The 18,831-nt window shown below is 39.6% G+C and overlaps 1 protein-coding gene across 2 annotated transcripts in view; it reads right to left on the minus strand.

The window, feature by feature from the left end:
* sbno2a (strawberry notch homolog 2a) overlaps positions 1 to 18,831 on the minus strand; it is a 35,414-nt gene that overhangs the window by 15,873 nt on the left and 710 nt on the right. Inside the window, exons 2-15 of one of the 2 annotated variants that reach the window (XM_052133714.1) lie at positions 18,344 to 18,520; positions 16,362 to 16,441; positions 16,099 to 16,186; positions 7,374 to 7,550; positions 7,141 to 7,212; positions 6,957 to 7,056; positions 6,440 to 6,600; positions 4,579 to 4,712; positions 3,900 to 3,990; positions 3,483 to 3,626; positions 1,902 to 2,019; positions 1,648 to 1,753; positions 1,333 to 1,486; positions 73 to 249 (exon numbers count right to left, since the gene is read on the minus strand). In XM_052133714.1, the coding sequence (XP_051989674.1) occupies positions 73 to 249; positions 1,333 to 1,486; positions 1,648 to 1,753; positions 1,902 to 2,019; positions 3,483 to 3,626; positions 3,900 to 3,990; positions 4,579 to 4,712; positions 6,440 to 6,600; positions 6,957 to 7,056; positions 7,141 to 7,212; positions 7,374 to 7,550; positions 16,099 to 16,186; positions 16,362 to 16,441; positions 18,344 to 18,463 (1,722 nt within the window). In that variant the 5' untranslated portion in view covers positions 18,464 to 18,520. Of the gene's footprint in view, positions 1 to 72; positions 250 to 1,332; positions 1,487 to 1,647; positions 1,754 to 1,901; positions 2,020 to 3,482; positions 3,627 to 3,899; positions 3,991 to 4,578; positions 4,713 to 6,439; positions 6,601 to 6,956; positions 7,057 to 7,140; positions 7,216 to 7,373; positions 7,551 to 16,098; positions 16,187 to 16,361; positions 16,442 to 18,343; positions 18,521 to 18,831 lie in introns of both variants that reach the window. The other variant, XM_052133713.1, reaches the window with a different exon arrangement.

Consider the following 18,831-nt stretch of genomic DNA (forward strand, 5'->3'; position numbering starts at 1 on the left):
GGGTTAAACAAAACCGAGAATGAAGATTAAACACTTGCAATTGGTCAGCAGAAATGTGAATTGTAGACTCACCTTGCCACGTTGCAACTCGTCCTGAGCGAGTTCGACAAGACGACGGACTTTAGCAGCGATACAGAGATATTTAAAAAACCTCTGATGTGACGACCAGAACTGACCCCACAGAGACTTACGAGACACCAAACCCAAAACATCTGCTGATCTGTTGAACAACTCAAGAGCTTCTGCCCACTGGAGAGAAAGCGAAGCAGTGATTAAATAAGTTGCAAAATGTAGTTAAAAGAATAGTCTACAATATTGAAAACTCTAACATCATTTAGTCACCCTGGTGTGGTTCCAAACCCGACTTTCTTTGTTCCGTGGAACACAAATGGAAACATTTTTAATAATGTACTGGTCACTATAGTCAGGTTTGTAGACCTCTTTGCTCACACACGGGCATTGTGATGCCACTCCAATATCTCGACTTTATTGTCCTTTAGCCATTTTGCCACAACTGGAGGTGTGCTTGGGGTCATTGTCCATTTGGAAGACCCATTTGTGACCGAGCTTTAACTTCATGGCTGATGTCTGGGATGTTGCTTCAATATATCCACATATATTCCTTCCTCATGATGTCATCTATTTTGTGAAGTGCACCAGTCCCTCCTGCAGCAAAGCACCCCCACAACATGATGCTGCACCCCCATGATTCGCGGTTGGGATGGTGTTCTTCGGCTTGAAAGCCTCACCCTTTATCCTCCGAACATAACGATGGTCATTATGGCCAAACAGTTCAATATTTGTTTCATCAGACCAGAGGACATTTCTCCTAAAAGTAAGATCTTTGTCCCCATGTGCACCTGCAAACTGTAGTCTGGCTTTATTATGGTGGTTTTGGAGCAGTGGCTTCTTCCTTGCTGAGCAGCCTTTCAGGTTATGTCAATATAGGACTTGTTTTGCTGTGGATCTAGATACTCGTCCACCTGTTTCCTCCAGCATCTTCACAAGGTCCTTTGCTGTTGTTCTGGGATTGATTTGCACTTTTCGCACCAAACTACGTTCACCTCTAGGAGACAGAATGCATCCACAGACCCCCTCTAGCTGCCCCCCCCGGACCCCAGTTTGAAAACCCCTGATATAGACTACATTTATGATGCTTTCTGAAGCTTGAAAGTTTCTTTAAAGTAATTACAAGGGATAGAATGACCAATTCAGTATTTATAACAACTCCTTTTGTGTTCCACTGAAGAAAGTGTGTTATACAGATTTGGAACAACATGAGGGTGAGTAAATAATGAGAGAATTTTCATTTTTATGTGCATCATCTCTCACCAGTCTAGCTGCTTTGTTGTAGACCAGTTTAAACTCTTCGTCCAGTGTTATCTCTTCTATACGGAAAGACACGCCGGAAAAACTCAGCTGCCGCGCGATATACATGCCACTCACTTTCATATCCATGGCGACAATCTCCATGGCACCAACACCCCTGCAACAGGGCAAATTATAATTGAACATATGTTCGTGGGTGTTTTAAAATATGGAATGAAGAACTTGTGGTTAGATTAAAAAGACACCATTGACATGGATAGAGGAATTTGTTTTGTTATGAAACGAAACCCCTGATCTCTACAGAGCATGACCTCTGACCTCTTCTCTATAGCGTGCAGGAAGTCATCAAAGGTCTTGAACGGTGTTCCTTGCCCCCAGATCCCCAAACGACTCATGTAGATCATGTTCTTTGGCTCAGAAGCACCTAGAGAACAAGAACGACTAAGGCAGTGAGTAAATCCTCAAAGATTATATTTGAATCCATCAAAATGTAACTGGTCTCAAACATGCACACTTTTGGCATGAACATAAAATCACTCTAGCTGCACTGAAGCTAGAAGCTCTGCACCCACCTGTGGCACTAGCGTATACCACTCTCGCCCGAGGCAGTTTACTCTGCAAGTCAAGCACTGCTTTGCCCATCTTGGTGGAAGTTGCGTTCTTTGCCTTATGGCACTCGTCAAACACAATCTGACAGAGGTTAAAGGTCAAGGGTCAACAGCGCTCCAACTACTACAATACTTTTGTTCATTATGAGGGAATCTTCTTTTTTGTTAGAGATTGAAAGGCCCATATTACGTTTACATAGACATTTTGAAGAGGTCAGTTGTAAGAATTGGGTATAATATATTATGAAAATGTACCGTAACTTCAGAACTCAAAGGAATGTTCGCACTGCATATAATTCTGATTATTTATTTTTTAAATCCAATCTTTTAAGACTATAAGATTGTCTGCACTGTCATTACATGAGTAATGAAATCCGATACCTTTGATCAAAATCTGATATGTTTACATGAGTTGGCATGATGCCACAAGTCATATGGAGGTATGCAAACAATTTCTGAAACAACTCACTCGTTCACCATTTAAGCTCTTCAACTTGGAGACATTTTTATGCTCCTGCCTGCCATTATTCACACTAGCTCATCATTCACACATACTGTGGACTAACAGCCGAAAATTGGTCTCATTTGTCCCACCCCGATCTGAAATGTAGGTGGCGTTTTAACGCATTTTAGTCCTCACAGGTGTGCTCGTCCATAGACATTCAGTCTAATTTATAGTTCATGCACCACCCTCATTATTGAATCTGATATCTCGGCCTCTGAGTGGACTACAAGCTCAATCTAGGTGTCATTAGAAAGAGTATGTATAACATTATATCATCAATAGTCGATAATAAATACTTCCAATGATTTGTTTAGCATGCTAATATATATATATATATATATAAATAAAATACACAACATTGTATTATTATCACAAGCAAGCTCACAGACAAGCAAACAATGGCTAATATTTTAGAAAACTGCCTAATGTAAAAGCAGATAGCAGCAGTTTTCAGTGTATAAAAGAGACTTTTGTGTTTCATGTCTTACAGATATCATATTTCACCATGTGATTCTTTTGAAAATATTTCGAACTGTGGTATTAGTGTACCAAAATAAACCATACAGTCACATTCCTGAGAATGAAAGCTTTCATTTGATATATGACGTGCTACTTGAAACACTTATACTCATATTAATATTTCTACCACATGACCTCTAGGTGGCGCTGATTTTCGAAGCTAATGTTTTCAGTCCTTATTTTGTTATTTTAAGTTACATAAATGCATAAATAATGTTATCTATGAAAAGTTCAGTTTCTAAGCTTTCAAATGACACCTCATATGTCTGACTTACGTATACGGAGACTTTAACGTTTTAAGCGTAATCTTTTTTCGGAGCCGGTGGGACATAGTGAAATCCACTTGAGAACGACTTTACAGTCACGTCGCGTCCCCAGTGATGAAACCCATTCACACTTTATTTTTAAAAATCTGATTTTAATACGATTTCGAGATACATATTTCTATTTCTGTGGCGTTATCCATTTCTCAAACGATTAAGACAACATTGACCATTTTCAAAGCTGTAAATGAAGGATACAACGCCATCAAAGTTGGGTTTGCACCAGTCCAAGATCTGTTTGAGTCTGGTGCGGTGCTGGCCGCCCGCCTGGCTCTCTCCGATCAGCGCTGAGTATGTGGCGAACAGAACGCCCTCTGAGGTAGCCATGTCTCCATATTTAATCTGTATGAAAGAGGAAAAACACTTAAAGTCAAGCCGTGTGCCATGTTTCTCAACATAAAAAGGACAATATGGAAGCATAGTCTTTTTTAATAGTTCTGTAACCATGATGTCCAGCCAGAGAACTATTAGAAAAAATCTGAATCAAAGTGAGGCGTTATCGGTTATATTAACTCCCTGAATCAGTGAGTGGTATGGAAAATGAATCAGGTATGACTACTGGCTAATGTGTACAATGCTAAACGTAATACAGCAGTGAACACTCATATTACAAACCTTATTTAAAGCATAAACAGGGATGTTGGGAGCGTCGATGTCTTTCAGATCTCTCTCAGCATCGTACTTCAGGTCATTCGAGACACTGAACCTGAAATAGAGAAATAAAAATGACAAAAGTTACAATTACAGAAACTCTCAAATTTAAAAACTTGCATACTTTGTTATGAAGTGAATGATGAATACAAGCTGTCATTAGATAAAGACCGATGTTTAGTCACTTAATTTCTTATTGGCATTCATTTTTACCTGAATGGCATTTCATAATAATGTCTTTTCCTAACAGGCAGTACTTCCATAATTATGAGATTTCTGATATTTGCATTGCTTTTATATATATTTGCTAAGCCATAGCATAGCTCAAAGCAAGTTGGCAGTGAATAAACACCACCGACACGCCGGTCCGTAATGATATTAATTTTTTTAATGGCCTGGATTAGTATCTAAAACACTTAAAGAAATCCTAAGTGCATGGTTGGGTTGTCACGATGCCTTGATAATGTCTTTGGTACGATACCGGCTACTCGGCCATAATGCAGCAGTGGGCTTAGATACATGCCTATGCCAAGTCTGAGCAGCAAACGCTACTCAGAGTCAAAAACCCAATTACATCATCCTATCAGCCAGCCTTAGTTCAGATGTGTTTGATTGAATGTTTGAGATGCATGCTGATCTCTACCATAGTGCTCTCTTCCGTCCCTTTAAGAAATTCTCCAGTATGATCCCAGCAACAGTGCGGCCTTTCCCAACCCCAGCTCCATCTCCGATCAGAAAACCCGCTCGCTGACCATTCTGAAGAATCACCTCGTGTTGCTGAAGAACAAAACAACAAATGCAACTTAAAATATTACCACTAAAATCAAAAAGCATTTTTAATGGAAAGAAAGAGCACACAGATGGATGATCAGAGAAAGAGAGGAAAGAGTGCGGAGATTGAAAAAAAAATGAAGAGCCAAAAGAGCATAGAGAGAAGAGCCAAAAGTGAAGGGTATATAGTGGGAATAGAAGAAATGGAAGTGTCGAAAGTGAAGAGTAAAGAAAGAAAAGCAAAAAATGTTCAGAGGGGGAAAAGAAGAAATTGAAAACTGAAAGTGAAGAGCACAGACTGAGAAGAGAAGGAATGAAGAAATTAATCACATGCATTAATTCTCACAGCTCTAGTCAAAAGTGAAGAGCACAGAGACGGAAAAGCTAAAAGAGCACAGTGAGAGAAAAGAAGAGAAACAAAACAAAAGTGAAGAGCACAGACTAGGAAGAGTACGGAGACAGGAGTGCAGAAAGCGCACAGAGAGAGAAGAGCAAAAAATGAGGAGCACAGAGACAGAAGAGCCTAAAGTGAAGCACAGACTGGGAAGAGCACGGAGACAGAAGAGTTGAAAGTGAAGAGCACGGAGAGGGAAGAGCAAAGAGACAGAAGCGTCTAAAGTGAAGATCACGGAGAGGGAAGAAGACAAAGACAGAAGAGTCGAAAATGAAGGGCACAGACAAAGAAGAGCAGAGAAAGAAAAGAGACAAAAGTGAAGAGCACAGAGACCGATGAGTTGAAAGTGAAGAGCACAGAGACAGAAGGGTCTAAAGTGAAGAGCACAGACAGAGAAGAGCAGAGTCAGAAAAGTTGAAAGTGAAGATCACAGAAAAGGAAGAGCACAGAGACAGATGAGTTGAAAGTGAAGGGCATGGAAAGGGAAGAGCACAGAGAGTGAAGAGTCAAAACTGAACAGCGCAGACAGAGAAGAACACAGGTGGAAGAGCCGAAAGTTAAGTGCACGGAGAAGGAACAGCACAGAGACAGAAGGGTCAAAAGTGAAGAGCACAGAGACAGATGAGTTGAAAGTGAAGAGCACGGAGAGGGAAGGGCACAGAGACAGAAGAGTCGAAAGTGAAGAGCATAGAGAAGGAACAGCACAGAGAAAGAAGGGTCGAAACTGAAGAGCACAGAGACAGAATAGTTGAAAGTGAAGGGCATGGATAGGGAAGAGCACAGAGAAAGAAGGGTCGAAACTGAACAGCGCAGACAGAGAAGAACACAGATGGAAGAGCCGAAAGTTAAGTGCACGGAGAAGGAAGAGCACAATGACAGAAAGGCACGGAGAGGGAAGAGCACAGAGACAGAAGGGTCAAACATGAAGAGCACAGAGAGGGAACAGCACAGAGACAGAAGGGTTGAACATGAAGAGCACAGAGACAGAAGGGTCAAACATGAAGAGCACAGAGAGGGAACAGCACAGAGACAGAAGGGTTGAACGTGAAGAGCACAGAAAAGGAAGTGCACAACGACAGAAGAGCAAGGCGAGGGAAGGGATGAAAGTGAAGGCCATGGAGAGGGAAGAGCACAGAGACCGAAGAGCTTAAAGGGCACATAGCTTAAAGGGCACATAGAAGAGCTTAAAATGAAGATCGCACAGAGGGAAAAGCACTGAGACAGAAAAGCTGAAAGTGAAGAGCACCTAAAGGGAAGTGCTAAAAATGAAGTACACAGAAAGGGAGTAGAATAAATGGAAGAGCGAAAGTGAAGTGCACAGAGACAGAAGAGAGAGTACCTGGCATGCGTAGATGATGGCCTCCAGCTGCAGGGCTGACAGCATGCCGGAGCTGATGGTGCTGTCTGGAATGGACAGTGTGTACGTTATGTCAGGAGGAGGGACGCTGGAAAGCGTGTTGGTCTCCACCACAATGTCAGGGTGAGAGATTCCAATAGTAGCTGCACAAAAAGAGTTTATTTGCCACTGATACGCCACAAAATATGAGATTAAGTTGAATTTGTGTTGTAGCAGGGCTGGTCAGTATGAAGTGTTACAAAGTGTGAAGCAGCTGTTAATGAATAATCTTATTTTATGAATCATCTTATCTTTTGGTTCAAGAGCATCAAGTTCCAAATAAAACGAGAAAATCATCAAATGCATTTAATTCAGTTGATTATCCCAAAATAGGCAATACCAAATGGTTATTCAATTTATAAAACAATTATGATGTATAGAAATACCGTGATGTACGATTTTGGTCATACTGCCCACCCCAACGCTGTAGATTAACATATGATACAACATGTTTGTTTACATTTCGATGGCTTGTATTCGGCGTACGTGTCTACATGCCCTAACTCCTCAGTTTCTTCCTCATCTGCCTCCACTTCCTCCTCCTGTGGGGGCGGAGCAGCCTGTGGAAATACAGGACGAAATGAAATGTGATGAAATAAAGGCCAGAGAATTAGATAAGTGAGAAGAGAGAAGCATTAATCTACCTTAAGTCCCGCCACTGATGCAGACAGGATCGCACTGATGTCATCAAGCCTACCAGGAAAAGCGCCCAAATTCTGCTGAAGAATGAACAGAAATGAACACGAGTTAGGACCAACTTAACCTCCTTTTTCTGTCAATTATGACTAATATGTAGTCCTTCAAATATTAAACTCTTCATTATGTCTATGGTACTCTCAATTTTTGTTCAAGTGAGATTAAAGTAGTGTGTAAATACCTGTTGTCTCTGACTGTGTCCGGGTATATCCCAGTACATCTGTGCCATGGTGACCTCAGTGGGTAACTGTGCCACACTATCGATGCTAAACCCAGAGGGGTCTGCATACTCCGACAGCGAGTCAGACGGCGAGGAGAACAAAGACGTGTTGGACAGCTCATCTATGCACGACAAATCCTAGACGAGAAGTAATGGAAGTTAGATAAAAGTAACTTAAGACAATACAGTAAACTTCAACTGTAGGCAAAGCTACAAGGTCCTTTACAATCAAATGAAAGCCCTTTCCAGCTACTGTAATCTTCCATTCACAGGCGTTATGGCCTCTTGAAAGTGCTCTATTGGAAGTATCATTTAATTTAGCTCTATTTATATAATGGCTGTCTGTCTGAAGATGATGATATTACATTATATTATTCTTAAACTACTCCGTTCCGACAGTGAGGCTTCCAGTTCCACATACATTTGCGAGAGCGGGACGTGCAATTTAGCCGAGATGAAAGAGGGTCAGGATTGAATGACAGGCCAATAACGGTAAATTGTGTCGGACAGGAAGAAATGAGGAGCAGCAAAGCTGCGAGAGAGAGAGAAATATTCAATAACACCAAGAACTGGAGATCTTTAACACCACATGCTTTAAGAACTTACATTATTACAATTGGCATATTTCACCATGAACGTCACGATACAGCCTACATTCAGTGTTTCATTTGTTTCTAAATAGTTGATCGGCTTGTGATGTCTCGTCACACTTTAATAGTGTTTTGCCTCCCATACATGCTGCGTGCTCATGAGGAATAGAGGTCGACTGATATATCAGTTTCGCCGATTAAATCGGCAGATATATGGAACTAACGTTATCGGCGAAAATTAGGGTTGTGCCGATGGACGATATCATCGTCCATCGTGATGGCTGACCAACATCACGATGTAGAGCCACCATCGTGATGCCACGCCCCCTTTTGCGAGTCTTGCTAGTGTGACTCACTAATCCTAGTCTCTTCTATAGTTAACCTAAAAACTTTGCAGGGATTGCTCTGTAAATTAAATTGAGAATATAACTAATGCATATATGCTATTTTAAATACTGTAGTATATGCCAGAGACGTGACGTGTTAGTCTGTGAAAATACCGTCAGTCAGGCTACACAAATATTGATCTGGACATTGTTAGCTTCTTGTCTTTTTTTACATGTCTTACACTGTACATTTAGATTAAAATATTTTATGTTGTAGGCTACAAGAAAATAGCCTTTATTAATTAATTATTAGTAGTTGTAGTGTCTCAGAAAATCTTGCTCATTGTCACATAGCTCTTGTATACACTGAAGCGGCAGTTTAAGATAAACCCAGACCAGCTGAACGTCAAATCACTTTTGTCTGGTTAATACTTTTAAAAAAAATTTCCTTGGCCATAAATCCATAATGTCAAATCAAATGAAAGAAACAAGGTGAATATGAATAACACACATTTATTAAAACATAGAAGAACAACAAATAAAGAACAAGAAAGCGGAACAACACTCAGACCGAAACTCGGCATTAACATTTCACTTATAATTAGCAGCACAATTAACTTCAGCACAGGCTACAAAATAAATTATGTTATTGAAATATTGTAAAGTGGTCATATGAACTACACAAATGAACGTTTAAAAAATAATATGCAAAATCGAATAGCTCCATAACGGATGGCGAAAAATGCGTAAAGAAGTCTAATATCTTTCACCATAGACCATGTTTAAATTTCGATGTTTCTGGCCAGAAATACCAACATATTCACTTTATCTGGTTTTAATAAGCTGCGGATTGGAGTAACTACACTACCCGCTGTGCTGAAGACCCGCTCTGATGGAGTACTGGTAGCACATATGCACAGATATTTCCGTGCTAATCTTGCCATGAACGGAAACCTTTTGTCGTTCGTTTTCCACCAAGTCAGCGGGTCCTCTTCCCCATCAATGGCCATTTCCTGCAGGTACATGGTCATTTCTGCCTCGACCTTTTGCTCATCAGTGAGTAAAATAACGAAATTATAGTTTTTAAGTGGAAAATAGTATTTATGTAAAGAGATATATTAAAATAAAACTCTTCTTAAGTGAAAGCTAAAAAAAAAAAATGCTTCACGTGTCGTGCAACCTACTGATAAAGCGCCGACGAGTCATTAGTTGGGTTAGTAAAATAACGAAATTATAATTTTTCATATAATTTTCAAAAATTATATGAAATTATATAATCCCCACCCCCCACTCCACCGACGATATCATCGTCCATCGCGATGTTTTACTGTCAACATCGTCAACTGCCAATTTAGGGGACATCGCCCAACCCTAGCGAAAATCCCACTACGTCCGGTGCTGGGGCGGCTAGGAAGGGTCCGCTGTCGTTGTACAGTATGAGAGTGGCCTCTAGAGGCGAAATTAAAATGATCACTTCACTGATGCCATGTGGTGTTGGTTTTGACACGTGAGACTACACTCTGCATGGAGCGGCACTTCAGATGCAGATCTAAAACATCAACAACAAAACGTTGTGTACAGTACACGCTAGTGTTGTCAAAAATACGGGTACTCCGGTATCAAGTCGGTACAGAAACAAAAATTTTTTTACGATAACAGAATTTCTGAAGGTACCGAGTACCGAGTACCGGGTCTACCATGCAGAGTCGGGAACTTTTGAACTCTCACAAAAAGCAAAAAAATGGCGACAAGCCGCTGCTGTGGAGTCTCAACTGAATCTTGTCGAAAAGAAAAGTGGAAAAAGCCAGGTTTGGAAATTCATAGGTTAGGGAAACATCATAGATCAGATTTGTAAACGCTGCTTTCGCAATTTTCTGACAAAAGGAAGAAACACATCAAACTTAATAAAGCACCTGAAAGACAGACACCCGGATTTATTCAAGCAAATAAAGCAGGTGAGTTTAAAAGCATATTATCATTTGCATTAGGGCTGAAACAATTAGTCGACATTATCGACAACGTCGAAAATACAAAATTGACGAGAACATTTTTCATTGTCGAATAGTCGTTTGATCTCATTTAACGTAACATGAAATCACATTAAACTAATGACGTGTGAGAGCAGCAGTTCACGTCTGACGGAGGAAGAATTACACAGATCAGTCCAGATGCACTCGAAACTTTCACAGTTGACTTTATATAGATCCTAAAGTATCAGGAATTATAAAAAAAAGTACATTCAGAAGCATGTACCGTTGTGGAATAAGTGGAGGCGGAGCTCTTTAAAGGAAACACCTCGGCGTAACATCTTAAATGCAGTTATATTTAATGTGTTATAGCTTTATTAAAAGTTCAAATAATACAGAAGCAGGTCATGTTAATAACTATAAACTCAGAAACTGGCATTTCTCTGTGTGGTCGGTGCCTCTTCCATGAGTCGTGTGAATGTCCCGATCTATGGGGGACAGATTGAAACTTCACCGGCTGAGAGCGACTCGGAGACGCTAATCCCTCGATCGCGGGCGCTTAATGCAGCTACATTAGAACGCGATTGCTCTTGACTTATTTAATCATAATATCTATATATATATGTCACTGTGCATTTCTTATCATGAAGAAAAAAGACAATATGCAGCTTTATTAATACGAGAGCACTTTGGAAATAGTTTTTTATTAATTCTATTGTATGATTGTTTATTTAGTTTTAGTTTTTAGTACTTGGTAAAAACTTACGGTAAAAGTTGCAAATCTTACATAAGTGTTCAAAAATACTTTAAGCATACATTGTTCAGTTTTGTTATAATTAAAAAATAATATATTTAAATGAAAGTGTTGCTCAATGGCATATTTTTGTTCTTAGTTCTGCTGCTAATATTTTGTAGACTTTGTTATTAAAAGAGTGTTGCTTAGTAACCTGTTTTTGTGTTTTGCTTTGGTACCGAAAATGGTATCGAGTACCGTGAAATTTCACTGGTATTGGTACGGACTACTGAAATGTTGGTACCGTGACAACACTAGTACACACTGTCATATCATTTAAAGTAATTAATTAGAACAGCAGTATGTTTGCCCATAAGGCTGAGAGGACGCTAACATTAAAGCTAACCTCAAGCGGTTAGAACAATGTGACAAAAATACACGCAAGTCAATACCCAAATGTTTAAATGTCATGATTGTTACCATCTATTAGCATTAGTTTATATCCAGCTGGTCACATTAATGCATTCGTTAGCCAGCTAATTTGCATATTTAAAGCTAGTGATGTGAGAAAGCAAATTAATATCTTCATACAGCCGAGAGAAACATATAAACAAATCAGAAACGCATCTTATAGCAATAAAGAAAAATGTTATCCTCACTGTAATAAAATGACTTCAGATCGATCACATTCTTGCGCTAAGACTAGACGCAGCACAACAAATACAGTTTAACAGAAAGCAGGTGTCTCAATATGCTTAGTTATTTATAATTAGACACGTCATCTAAAAACGGCGCTCCTGCACGAGACGCCGAATAAACAAAAACAAAGCGAAACAAAGACGTTTGTCAAGCACGCGTTTACATAGAAAACAAATGGATGGTTGGAAAAGCGTTCGGTGTGAACAGCCCCTTACAGTTGGTGGAGGTCTTAAGCGTTTCTCTGATTAAGTAGTTGTTTAAATGCTGTCAGGAAAGATGTTCAACTTGTAAATGTGTGTCTCGAGATCCTCGCGTTCAGTTCCAGTCTGTTGTGTTTCGTCTGATTGAACAGCCCCTGACCTGTGCTCCTAATCTGAGCCGCTTCACCACAGAGTTCAGCCGGATACCACTGATATCTGGGAATATTGCTACTCTACATACATATACTCATATGAAACTTGAGTCTGGAGTAGAGGGAATCAGTGTAAGTGTAACCCCCCCTCATTTGACTTGACTTAACAGTTGAGAGAATATGGACAGACTAAAACGTATTTATTTTATGCAAATTAGTTGAAAATGAAATGCTCTTTTTAACAGCCAGACTAGGAGCGTTCTAATAATATAACAGTGCTGTATGGCTTATGTATTTATTGCATTCACTTGTATATTTGCAATATATTTCAGCACAATTTTGAGTGTTATTTTTTCATTCAGTATGAATTTTAAAAACTATCAGTTTATTGATCAGGTACTGCCGAACTTAGTTATCGGTAAAAGTTACTCCATGTCAAAAAGGTTGCCGACCCCTGTTATACATGCTATTTCTTACTCAAGGTGGCGCTGTTGTTTCAGTGATTGACTTGATTTACTATTTGACGAAGAACCAACGTGGAAGCTAAACTATAGCAAGTTTAACACATCTACAGTATGATTCGGCTATTGTCATTTTAGGTACTACTGAAATGATGTACGTCATTATGCGAGTAAATTTAGACTCAATACAAATGTGTTGATTATTGTTATGAGTAGCTCAATATGTGTTTGACAGCCAGTTGTGTCTCTCTTATAAATTAAAAATAAAATATCAAAATATATCAGAATTTATTCCATTCTATTATTTTCTAATTGTCTTTAAAATGTACACTTTCTGGGCATTTTGTAGATATGAGGGCTTTTCCACTGCATGGTACGACTCGACTCTGCTCGCTTTTGGGGGGTTTTCCACTGTGGATGGTACCTGGTACTTTTTTTAGGTCGAGGTTCCAAGCGAGCAGAGACGAAATGTGACATCAAAATCCTGCAGATCACCGACTGGTCAGGGAGAATCAACACTACCAGCGTCACTGGATTAGCGAAACGGGACATCAACCCGCTAGTTTTAAAGTTAGCAACAGCGTTAACAGTATAATTTGTTCACGCGACCTTCGAATTGTAAAAAGAAATGGCTGTGCGCAAAACCACGCCATAGACAATAAAAGAGGTGCAGATGTTCCTCTCGTTAGCGACGAACGAAACGAAAAAGTCTTTCAGGAGGTGTCTCAGCTGTTGGCCACACACGGCTACCTCCGGACCTACCAACAGTGTCGGGAAAAGTTTAAAAGAACTTAAGTGACTACAGAACCATCACGGAAAAGTGGAAGTGGTTCGACCAAATGGACGCTATCTAAACCGGCGAGCAATGGGAGGGAGATCGCCCTGGACTCTACCATGATGGAGGGTGGCACGTTTTGTTGCATTAACTCTATACTCCGCTTGAAAGCTTCACTTTATTTAGTTGACCAGCTACTGGAAAGGCCAACCAGGCCAATTTAACAGTTACACTTGTGTAAAATCACCATGCAACAACTGCTTTATGCAGCACAATGAGCTAGCAGCTAACAGCTAGCGCTCGTGTTATTGTTTATGGTCAGTAATGTTTGTGTCGCGTTTATGATGATTTCACGGCAGTAGAGGCGATGCAACTGTAACGATCAGCCTATAACCCCACCCACGTCGAGTCGAACTGTAACGTGCACAGAAAAAGTGCCAATAGATACACGTGCCAGGTCACTAATGTGTCGAAACACCCATGCATTTAAGGGTTAATCAAGAGAAATCCTGACAAATCATAAAAAAGAAGCACTCTTTTCCAATGGCGTTACTATCACTGAAAACCATGATTAGGGATGCACGATATTTCGGCGGCCGCTATATTGATGGATAACCAGGAAAGTCAAAATATTATCATCGGCCGATAATGGAATTAGGTTCATGTTACCTTAAATAGCAGCCAAGTCCAAATTAAACGTTTTTAAATGACACCTATTTTTAAAATTATTTTTAATGAATTAGCAAGCAGATCCAGGTTAAAGGACTAAAAAACATATATATTTTTTTGTTTGTTTTTTTTACCGGTTATTATTTCAGCTAAAAATAGCTGTAAATGATCTGTTATCAGGATCAGAAATTCTGTAACGCTGCATCCCTATGATGATGTTTTATAAGGTGCGGTGTTCAGTATTCCAATATGCGTATATAACGCAGAATTAAAGCAACTGGGCCTGTACCTTTGGCAAGCGCAGTGTGATCTGCTTAAAGTACCTCACCCAAAACTGCAGTGAGAGCATTTCACTGGGAGTACCAGGAGGACTTTATCCACAGAACCACAAGCTGAACACACCAGCAACTGATTCAATGTAAATCTTAAACTCTAAACCAACACATCAGGGTCTGACCTGTGCATGATGATGGGTCACTACTAAAACGCACCATCTTATGAAGCTTTTGCTCAATGTAATCTGATTAATGATGTAATCTCATGATTCGATTCGAAAAACGATATGAGGTTCACGATTCGATATAATCTCCATTCGATATAAAAACACATTTTTCTATTTTCTGAATTTCTCATTATAATTTTTCATCAAAATAAATGTCATTAATACACAATATAAATATAGGATTCTCATAAACCTCTCTCTACAAGAAATAAATCACAAATAAGCTTTCAGAAATGGTGAGCTACATTCAGATCAGGTGCAGAACAAGCAAAACAATGAACAAAACCGGTCTTGAAAAAAGTATGTAAAAGTGAATATTTATATTTTAATAGTTTGTCATCATTATTATAAGCTAAATTTTTCTGCAATATATTAATCAATATTATATAATAATGATATGAGCTAACACTGTTTGAAATAATGTGTATAATTTAAAAGTAATAACATTGAGTTTAAATTCATTTGTATAATGAATGAGTAACCTAAAAAGGTTACTGTCACTTTAAGAGTTCAATGAGCACCACTGTTACGGTTCAGCGAACATCAACGAGAATCTCTCGCACATCAATGCTGCACGAGAGTAAAATTTAGATTTATTTTTACTTTATCTGACTGTTAATATTCTTTCTGTTCTTTAGACGCATTATTCAATTTAAGTGGAGTCATCTTTGATGGACACACATTACACGGAGGAAACGATCCGCTTTAAGCTCAAGCACTTTTCATTAAAACAAGGTGATTTTCTAGGTATTCCAGTTCTTACATTTCTAACAGCACTTTAAGGAGCTTGTGTGAACCCTGTAAACGGTGTAGAAATAAGCAGATGCGTGAAGGCGTCTAAACACAGTCACTGCAGGAAAAAGTGTTGTCATTACAAGTACATATCTCTGATGAGCTATTCAAGAGATTGGACAGATCCGCACCATGTTGAAGTGAGTTTGCAAGCGTGCATGTTTGATTGACAGACCACGTAACATCCTCATGTAGTTGAATACCCTCTCAAAGCCGATTCAGCAATGTAGAGAACTAGCGTAAATCCTCATGAAATTGGACACCTTACAATTCATACAGATTTGAGAGGCTGCTGATAAACACATTTCTGATGGTGATATCGCATGAGCGATCTTTTGCAGCGTGTGCTTTGGCCAAGGGGTTCACATACATTATGCAACCTACACTGAGAATGTTTGAATGATGTATTCAATATGTACTATACAATAATCTGTGTGTTATTCGTTAAAACGGATTGTTTGTTCAAGACAAATTGATACACAAATGCTGGCAATTCTAAAAGGTTCATATACATTTTCCTGTCACTGTACACCATGTATTACCTCCTATTATTTTTGTAAGATTATGAAACATTTTAGAAAGCAGTCTGCTACACTGATGTCACAATCTCGCTATGTTGTAATTCAGCGTCTGGTGGCATCCAGAAATATTTCCACCGAAGCTTCAGATTATTTCACGAAACACTTTCAGTGAAATATAAAAGGAATCCGTTCTGTTCTTACCAGTGTCTGAGATGCCAATACACTCAATAAACAAAGCATTGCACCTGCCCTCGGGCACCATCACGGCAGAAAGCAAAAGAAATACAATCTGCTCTTACCTGGGAGAAGTCTCCGTTCCTCACGAGGTCGTGAATGTCTATGTCAGACAGGTCCAGATTCACAGAGGACGAGTTTGACTGAAGCTGCCTGATAAATCAGAGGAGAGAGAGACTTGAGAAATACAAACATATGGGCAGTATGTAGTCACATATGATTTAGGCCTAGACCTTTTTTCGAATTGTGATTGGGTGACCCAAATCGGCCATACCAGGTGCGTTACCTCTTTTAGAAGTTGAGAGGAAAGACAGAATGCATCACTCACCTCCCAGATTGCATAGGATAGTGCTGGCTGTACTGGGTTTGCTGTGAAAACACCCATGAGTTTGACGCGAACAGCTGACTCTGTGAAAACAGGAAATAAACAGCATATTTGACAGGAAATGACCCTTGGAAACACTGTTCAACAGAGATATCACCCATCAACCCAAATATTTACTCTATGTGCTGGCACTATAACAACTCACCACTAAACTGTGCACATACAGAGTGAAAACCATTTGTGTTATAACAGTTCACCAAGTAACATCCATAAACCAGGTGAGGCAACTCTATCTAAAGAGAAGATTACCATTGGCTACCAAAGCACTCCAGGGTCCCTCCCATTTTGGACGAGGCTCAAGACCTGACTAGAGTAATAATTGTGAAGAAAAAGGCAGTTAAAAAAACTGCAGATTGCATCAGATTAAGGAAAGACATCACCATCAAGACTATAAAATTAGAGGACGGAGAAGCTAAACGACTCCCAGCAGAGGTAAAGTCTGCAAATCCAACGAAGCCCGAGGGGTTTCAGGTCAGCTAAGGTCAGTTTTTAATGTCTAACTTCAGGTTTGAATTGCATTCAGGTTTGGAAATCAAGAAAAAAAAAACATTTGTATACTTGTGAAAGTGCCAGAAATACTCAAACCAGCCCGTCTGGCACCAACAATCATGCCACGCTCCAAACCACTGAGATTATACCCCCACCCCCACCCCCCCCATTCTGATGGTTGATGTGAACATTTACTGAAGCTCCTGACCCGTATCTGCATGATTTATGACGATTGGCTGATTAGATAATCGCATGGATGATTGTTGGTACCAGACGGGCTGGTTTGAGTATTTCTGGGATTTTCACACACAACAGTCTCTAGAATTGACTCCGAATGCTGCCAAAAACAAAAATCATCCAGTGAGCGACAGTTCTGTGGATGGAAATGTCTTGTTGATGAGAGAGGTCAATGGAGAATGGTCAGACTGGTTTGAACTGATAAAGTCTACAGTAACTCGGATAACCACTCTGTACAATTGTGCTGAGAAGAATAGCATGTCTGAATGCGGTCCTGAGATGCGGGTTGGCGCTGTTTTGGCAGCAGGAGGGGGACCTACACAATATTAGTCAGGTGGGTTTAATGTTGTGGCTGATTGGTGTAAATATATATATATATATGGTAAATGGTCTGCACTTATATAGCGCCTTTTAAGCCTTAACCGTATTCAAAGTGCTTTACACTGCGTCTCATTCACCAATTCATACACCAATGGTGGCAAAGCTGCATGTAAGGTGCTAGCCTGCCATTGGGAGCAACTTGGGGTTCAGTGTCTTGCCCAAGGACACTTCAGCATGTGGAGTCGAACCACCAACCCTGCGATTAGTGGCCAACCCGCCCTACCAACTGAGCCACAGCCAACCCTATATATATATATATATATATAAGGGCTGAAACGATTAGTTGACGTTATCAACAACGTCGACAATAAACATTTTCGTTGTCGAATAGTCATTTGCGTAACATGGGATCACATTAACCTAATAATGATGCGAGAGAGGAGCACAGCAGCTGAGGAGAGGAAGAAAACACAGTCCAGATGAACTCTAAATGTCCCAAACAGCTTCAGGTGATGTAAATCGCAATGTATGAGTGAATTATAATGCAGAAATACAAAATAAGTAAATACAGAAGCACTTTCACTGTGGAATAAGTGGAGCTGCCAGCTCATTTTAATGAGAATTAAGCACATTTCCCCCATATTCTCATCACTGTAATGCAAAAAATAAGCATATATTATTTAAATTCAAATAAAGCACAATTAAAGTATAACTCATGGTAGTATTGTTGAAATGAAATGTACAGAAATTAATTTATGTTGATTTTAATAAATAAAAAAATTTGTGTGTCTAGACTGCATGATTTTCCTCGTTGTATTACAGTAAAATTTACCACAATCAGCTGTGATTGTTTTGATACTTTAGGGGCCGTATTTTACCTCTATGGAGCTTGTGAGAGGAGAACTGGGTGCGCTGAACTTCGGGCTCCCTAGCTGAGGGCCCTCAGGGTGCAGAAAGTCCTCCGTGTCCATGACGACAGATGTGGCAAGAGTGGGCATCAGACGTCGAGCAGAAACACGGTCACGTGCCAAACCCCTGTCATTCGCCAGCCATTTCTGAGACAGAAAGATCATGTGACTTATGACACATTTTCTAATATTGATGCTGGTATGACTACAGATATCCATAACTGAACCTTACATCAAAACAATTATAATATTGTCTGACTTCTGAGAGAGATGCATTTAAAGACGAATAGATCAATTAGAGTTGCAGCACCTTTTGACCTATGCTTTTCCATGAACTTTCCAGTTGTTCATGATTACTAGATAGGGACTTTTTAAAAAGTAATTTAATCGATATTGACAGGTTGGGTTTCCTTTTGTATGCCAGGCACTTATCTTTTGAATTAACACATTTATATAAT

This window comes from Xyrauchen texanus, chromosome 9 (assembly GCF_025860055.1).
Source record: "Xyrauchen texanus isolate HMW12.3.18 chromosome 9, RBS_HiC_50CHRs, whole genome shotgun sequence".
NCBI lineage: Eukaryota > Metazoa > Chordata > Actinopteri > Cypriniformes > Catostomidae > Xyrauchen > Xyrauchen texanus.